The sequence below is a fragment of the Pecten maximus genome, chromosome 3 (genome assembly GCF_902652985.1).
Source record: "Pecten maximus chromosome 3, xPecMax1.1, whole genome shotgun sequence".
In the NCBI taxonomy this organism is placed as follows: domain Eukaryota; kingdom Metazoa; phylum Mollusca; class Bivalvia; order Pectinida; family Pectinidae; genus Pecten; species Pecten maximus.
Window position 1 is genome coordinate 6140821 of NC_047017.1, and position 7959 is coordinate 6148779.

The window sequence follows — 7959 nt, forward strand, 5'->3', positions numbered from 1 at the left end:
GTTATACAGTTCGATGCAAATGAGCTATCAGATACAGGTCCGTTGACCTTCTCCACGGTGGACATGTAAGTGAACTTTTCCTGACATAACAATAGGTGATGTAATCACCTCGGTAAGGTGTTTATAGGTAACAAAACATTGGCGAGTGGAGAGTTCGAGTGTCATTCCTAATTGTTGGTCGTCACAAAGAACTAAACATAATCTGCATTGTCATGCTAGGAACAAAGAAAACAATATATCATTATCATTTTTATTGACACACATAAAACGGACATGTTATACAGTTCGATGCAAATGAGCTATCAGATACAGGTCCGTTGACCTTCTCCACGGTGGACATGTAAGTGAACTTTTCCTGACATAACAATAGGTGATGTAATCACCTCGGTAAGGTGTTTATAGGTAACAAAACATTGGCGAGTGGAGAGTTCGAGTGTCATTCCTAATTGTTGGTCGTCACAAAGAACTAAACATAATCTGCATTGTCATGCTAGGAACAAAGAAAACAATATATCGGTAAGTTCTCTATGATAGAATACGTAACCACACATTACATTACAGACCCGCAAGTGTGTTACTCATGTGTGTGTAGCGTGTCAACGACCTTATCTCAATGACCTTTCATATCTGCCCTGGCCACGAGAAAATTCACATAGTGCATGTCACCTTGTACTGTTAAGTTTTTTTTATTAAGGTTTGTACTTCACGGGACACTTTAAGATGGTTGGATACTGATGTTGTGTTTACAGAAACATGTTGTAAAGGCTGAAGAATTACACAACGGAATGACCGATTTAAGCGATGACAAAGAAGGGAGAAATCCGATTATGTCCATGGAATCCGGGTCCCGTCCTAACGGGAAAGCGCAACTAGACACAGATTCTGGACGTTCCAATATGTCTGACGTCAAGATGAAGGAGGGCGGTTACGGATGGGTGATTGTTGGCGCGAGCTTCTTTAACATGTTCTGCCTGGATGGACTTATATCGATATATGGCCTCCTGTATCCAGATCTTCTCGCCAATTTTGGGGCGGAACCTGCCATCACAGCACTTCCCGGTTCTCTCGTGGTCGGAATGTCCTGTTTCCTAGGTAAGCCGTCGTGTTATGACGTCACTCAAAGTTGTGAGAATTTTCTTAGCTGATTTCGTCCATTCCTTTTCGAATACATCACAGTTTCTTAGGCTTGAGTACGTGAGTATGTACTCAACATCTTGAGGATTTTTGCGTTTAATTACGTTTTATTAATTTATTAATTTATTTGTATTAAACCCGAGCATATTCGTTCAAAACACTATAGATATTTAAAAAAAAAATGAATAAATTAATTGATTAATTAAAAATCTATCTACATGACTAAATACTTTCCGGCTTCTGTTGGCCAACCTACATAACACGATCTCAAAAATATTTAAAAAAAAAAATGAATTCAACTTCGGTCAAAATGAAGACTATGGCATTATATTCTGACCATTTCCAGGTCCCGTGTGTGGCAAGTTGATCCGGAGGTTCGGAGTTCGAAAGATAGTAGTACTGGGATCTTTTGTAACTAGCGTGGGCTTTGTATGTAGCTTCAGCGCCCAGTCTATCACGGCCCTCTTCTTCACTCACGGTCTTCTTACAGGTAAGATATATAGTGGGACTTTATTGAAACAGACTTTAGGTAGAGAATGTACTCTTTTGCTTGAATGAAATAATTCGGATTTTATAAATATCAAAATCAATATGGTACCCAAATTGTTTAACTACTCAGACCTCAGACATGCCCATTATTACTTTCAATAATTTTAGAATTATAAGATCCAATGTTCCAATTGGCGTTTCTTTTCATCGATGTTGAGTTTCATCCGTCGCCTCCCAGTAACAAGCAACTCAGGCACTTAGCATCACTGACGAGTCCTTTTAGGATGAATTGACGACTGATATGACTGACGAAACAGCTGTATGATGTCCCTAGCATCACTGACGACTCCTAGAAGGACGAAACAGCTATAGGATGTTCCTAACATCACTGACGAGTCCTTTTAGAATGAATTGACGACTGATATGACTGACGTAACAGCTGTATGATGTCCCTAGCATCACTGACGACTCCTAGAAGGACGAAACAGCTATAGGATGTTCCTAACATCACTGACGAGACCTATAAGGACGAAAAAGCTGTAAGATGTCCCTAACATCACTGACGAGACCTAGGAGGACGAAACACCTGTATGATGTCCATAGCATCACTGGCGACTCACATGACTGACGAAACAGCTGTATGATGTCCCTAGCATCACTGACGACTCCTAGAAGGACGAAACAGCTGTATGGTGTCTCTAACATCACTGACAAGTCATTGAAGGACAAAACAGCTGTATGATGTCTCTAACATCACTGACAAGTCATTGAAGGACAAAACAGCTGTATGATGTCCCTAACGTAACTGATGAGTCATAGAAGGACGAAACATCTGTATGATGTCCCTAGCATCGATATCACTGACGAGTCATAAAAGGACGAAACAGGTTTATGATGCAGTTTATGTTCTATCAATAAGTAGTTTTGAGTCATAATAATTCCATTTTAAATTCAATTTAAATTATGCTTTGATCGAAGTCTTTTCATCAATTAAGCTCGCCCACATTGTCTTCAAACTAGAATTTGTGGGTGAGTTTACCGTAGGTATCAGCTTGAGACATAAGAGTTGCATTCAAGTGAATTTTAAAGCCACACACTCCCAAACAACTTTTTTTTTGGCAGAATCTGTCTGGGTTTTCGCAGGTCTCCGTTTTGGGCGTTCCGCCATTTTGTATGGACAGTAAAACCCGCTGTTGCATTGTGGGGCTCATTTTCAGAGAAACTTGGTCCAACAGCCGTAGTTATTATTTTTGGGAATTCCCCGTATACTTTCATAAATACACAATTCTTTCATTTTCTGATTCACGATAACCTGTTAGGTATATGTATGTATCAAGTCCGAAAACTGTAAAAAGCTCAAAATGTAAACATTGATATATGTTTCTTCGGAAGTATGTGGCTTTAACGTGATGAAAGTGCAATTTAATCAGTTATGTGTAAAAAAATCGTAATAAAACGTTTAAATCATACAAGGCAGTTATAACAATTATTTTTGGTGTCGTTCATGTAAATGTTATCAGTGTTTATCAAAGTTTTCACCTTCCAGGAATTGGATGTGGGCTCTTCTATCTACCGTCAATCACTTTGGTAAATACGTATTTTGACAGGAAGCGGGGTATCGCGCAAGGCATAATTACTGCCGGAAGTGGAATGGGTGTCATCGTGCTATCGCCACTGACCAAGTTCCTGATGGGCCAATACGGCTGGAGGGGTGTCCTCTTATTGTGGGCGGGGTTTGTGCTGAACATAAGTATTTCTGGACTGCTTATGCGACCTTCTCCTGAACAGGGAAATAACAGCAGACACGGTAACCCTATGGAATCGAACCCAGATCCACAGAATTCTTCACAAGTGAAACATTACGTATGGTCATATTGTTCTCTTAATAAAAATGATTGTCCAGAGAAGCAAAATGATGAAATACAAAATGGAAGGACACCAAATAGATTTGTTTACGTTGAGAACATTGATCATTCCAGTACTCGTAGTCTACCGCACCATTACATAGATAAACAGGATATATCATCGGAACACATCGGTCCTTATCGATCTCTTCAGTGTGTCCATCACCCAAAACCAAAGCAGCATAAACAGAGGCCGAACTGTGTAGAGAACATGTTTGACAGAACAGATATTTTTCTAACCGGAAGTACAAATATATTAAAGACGCATGCGTCCAATAAATCCTTTCATTCCAAACATGTTGAGGAGATGGTATTGACAGATATCAGTGTTTTAGATAATACGTCATATATGACGTCAGACAGTGATGTAAGATGCGGGAAATGTACGTTTAAACCATTTACAAAGGACCCCGCCTTCCTGCTTCTTGTCGCGGGTTCAGTCATGGCTCAAATGGCACAACATATCCCGATGACGTTCATTCCTGATTACTGTGAACAGATCGGACTGGAAAGCAAAGACATAGCTTCGCTCTTCATCCTTTTCGGTAAGTGTATTGGTTGATTTGCTGATTGATTTGATTGGCTGGTTGATTTGATTGGTCGACAGATAAAGTAAAGCGTCTATTTACATCACTCGCCACTGAAAGAGACAGACATTATGAACTTGTCAACTTAAGAAGTAAACATTACAGTTATGAAGACAAAATACTGTATAATATTAATCTGCAATTATGATTACAAACAAGGTAGATCACTAAGCGTTTGTTCCGTCCTGAACTTGGCTCACATCGTAAATATCCAATTTTTCGAAAATGACTTATAAACGGTATAGACACTGGATGACCATACAGATGGCCATTGATCCACATTCTAACCGCCATGTTTGTTTAAGATCTCTCCAAAAAAGCAATCATGTGAAAGAATTCTGTAATTATTGATGGTCCCCTTCTTCTGTTATGTGGTGGACGAAACTGTGCTGAGGTGCATTTTCTATATCTGGATATATATCTATTTATAGATGAAGGTTATGGGGAATTTTTATAGTCGCGACATCCACATCTCATTCAGAAAGCGGCTGTTTTCTTGTACAATATTGTTATGGTTGTTATGTGTCTTAACCCGTAGTTGACTTATATTTGTACGGCTTGTATCGTCAAAGAAAAAGACGCGTGTCCTCCTGGAACAAATGGTCTTGTACTTTTTGAATGGTTTCCGTGCAAAACTATGTTTTGCTCGTACTTTGTCCTTATTTTATATATTACGATTTCGAAATTACTCTTTAATTTTCATGTCCACAATCTCGCATTTTGTTGTGGAATACTTTTTCTCTACGTTTTTCATTTGTGAAATATAGATGCAAACGAAAGAGTATTTATTTGTTTGCTCATACAAGGTTGGTTATGAAATCCTGTATAAAGTTTCATGCTTTTTTACAATACAAAAAGATGACATAACATTATCTTATTGTATAAATGAGTTGACCTACACTGCTTTGTTTCTTTATAGGTGTAGTGAATATGGCTGGGAGATTCGGGAGCGGACTTCTTGCCTCGTTAAGGATGTTCAGTCCGCTGGTTGTTTGTAATCTCGGCTCGATCGCCTGTGGAGTTGCCTGCTTGCTGTTTTGGCTGTGCACGTCATTCGAGACTCTGGCGGTTTTTATCGCTATATACGGTTTCTTTGTTGGTAAGAACACCCGGGTAACATTTCTCCTAGTTTATAAAGCATGTTTTTCTTATACATATATATCTATATGTAGAATGCAATGAGCCATTCAAGCTTTTCTCTTCGCCAGGTTTTTCCTGTCCCACACAACCGCTGATTACGCTAGAATACGTTGGATTGGAGAATCTCACGCCAGCATTTGGACTAGTTACCATGGCAAAAGGACCCGCCGCCATGGTTGGACCACCACTGGCTGGTCAGTTGCTTTTTTGACCTCTTAGATATATCAAAGTTCATATACTGTATATTCAGTAATATTCGTGGGGGATTCAATTTCGCTATTTCCGCGGTCATTAAACATACCACTAACTGAATAACTGAATACCATTATACCGTGAACTATAAATAAATGTATATCATATTTACAAGTGTATCGATTGAACATGCCCCTGTTTACTGCAGTACACGGATGTATTTCGCCGAAATGTAATACACCTCAATTAGTTCCTACTTGTGCAACCGCGAAATATTAACTCTGCGAAAAGAAACAACTAAATAGTAACGGTAAAATGTCAAATATGATATATTCCTCCAGATACACATTGTATATATCATGTTAAAATATGAATTTGATGACTTATTTGAATTATTGATAGAATTATAATATTTACTGGAAAACAGTCTAAAGTGAAAAGGCTACGCTATGCTAGTTTAGCGAAGTTAAGTTAACAGAGGAAACGTAGATAACACCACTGAATTATAACTTTAAAAAATCTAAAACATTCGTGGGCGAAAACTTCCTGATAAGTCGTGTCTGCGGAACAAATTTCACCACATGATGACCATATTATAGGACACGATTTGCCTCTCTAAAACTGTTGCGGAACCACCGCGAAACAAATGTCACTTTTAAGGTTGAATATTCCACTTAAGACATTTCTAATGACCTTCCAGTTGTGTGTGACTATCAAAGAACTTCTTTTATTTCCAGGTGGCCTGTACCAGCTCACACAAAACTATTATTACGCAATTGTGTTCGCTGGGGGTCTCCTTGGACTGTCAGGGGTAGGACAGTCCATCATGCCGTTTGTAGCAAAATATCGTCTTCAGAAGCAGGAAGCTCCCGACACAGTCGTCATGCCTCCCGATCTGGATGACGCAGATGCAACTTCCGGCGAACAAGATTCAAGAGGAAACCATTTATGACGTCATTTGTGCTTAGCGTCATAAAGCTTTTAAATTTCACAGAATCGTATTTTATGAACACAAGTGGCATTGACATTGCTGCTTGAAACTGCTTAGTGTTTATCTCTCAGGGAGCTCACTTTAAACGAAGTGACGCATGCGCTCTAGTTGATGCAAACATCTGGTCAGATGGATTGCTATCCTTAGACATGCAACGAACACAGACGTATATATTACATAATAAACGTCTCTGCAACGAGTAATTGCTTGTATGGTTTATTTGGAGCTTGAATAAACATAGTCTATCTTTTGTTTTTATTTATAAACTAGTACGTATTCATTTTTTTGCGTAGTTATTTTTTATTCGTTCCATCACTTATATGTAACGGGAATATATTTTGTGAGTTATGTCCCTTTGCTTGAGAGTTGTGTCCCTTAGCAGAAGTATGTATTTGTGTATCTATGAGAGTATTTTGTTAAATTATAGTTGCATTATTAATTGTGAGTGTAAATATATCTGTTTAGAATGTAAAATATATGTAGTATGAGGGTAATTTAGTTAGGGAATGTGTGTAAGTATGATTGTGTATTTTATATTGAAAACAGTGTATGCTAATCTATGTGCACCATTGTGAATGGGAAAATGTGCTAGTTTATATGTGTGAATGTAACGGGTACGTGTGTTGTATGAAGATATAGAGGCCATTGACTGGTACTTCATTAGTTGCAAGTTGGTTGTATACTTCCCTTCTATACTTTCCTTTTTCCTTTCTGTACTTTCCTTATACTAAACAGAAGCCATTGGCTGGTTACTTTCCTTCAGTCTTTGGGTCTATGTTTTGGGGTAATAGCTGCTTCGTATATGACCGCGATGGTATGGAAGATGGTTTATGCTGTTGTGCTGTAAATAGTTATGGTTACTAGCTGTTGTATATTGCCAGTGATGGTTGCTGAATAAATGAAGGACTTGTATCTAATTCTTGTGGGTTTATATGTTCAAAGCACGCGTACTATTAAGTATAATCAAGAATCTGGGTTGTATGTAAAATCAAACCGTTACATATATATATTAATAATGTATAACGTTTTCTCAAGTTGTCCTGGACCATACATAAAACCTTGGTCTAGTGCTTACAAAAGCACATCCTGACAATACCAACGTATTACCAGAACCTTTAAAGAAGACATTTGTCCTATATGTCACGTTCTCAAAAAGAAGAGTCGTGGCAATAACCACGGGACCACAAGGTATACTTACACACATAGGCACGTTGAACTTTATACCGGACAACGAAATAAAATTGACCTATTACAAAATGTTACAAACCTTTCCTATCTTATCAGTGGGCAGTGTGATTAAAATCCATGTAACAAAGACTGCGGACTTTCAGCGACGACCTTATCATACATTAAAAGGTCAGTGATAAACGAGTTTCTATACAAAATATCTTCATATAAATCTACGTATATATATAGGCTTTGGCAAATGTATGGACTGGTAGGACTCGACAATCTCGGCCAATATATTGACTACATCTGCGTAGGCATATTGGTAGTCCTTATCAGTGATAGTTGCTACCGA

General features: G+C 38.3%; 1 protein-coding gene across 2 annotated transcripts; it reads left to right on the plus strand.

Annotated features, from left to right (window-relative positions):
* The first annotated feature begins 423 nt into the window (after window positions 1–423).
* LOC117323036 lies at window positions 424–7349 on the plus strand. Of its 2 annotated transcripts, XM_033878027.1 has the most exons (7): window positions 424–516; window positions 750–1092; window positions 1481–1624; window positions 3170–4072; window positions 5034–5213; window positions 5323–5448; window positions 6184–7349. In XM_033878027.1, the coding sequence occupies exons 2-7, from the start codon at window positions 786–788 to the stop codon at window positions 6396–6398; spliced, it is 1875 nt and encodes a 624-aa protein (XP_033733918.1). In that variant the 5' UTR covers window positions 424–516; window positions 750–785; the 3' UTR covers window positions 6399–7349. The 2 variants fall into 2 exon arrangements, with proteins under 2 accessions (XP_033733918.1, XP_033733917.1); XM_033878026.1 differs by lacking the exon at window positions 424–516 and having other exon boundaries at window positions 558–1092.
* Window positions 7350–7959: the final 610 nt, after the last annotated feature.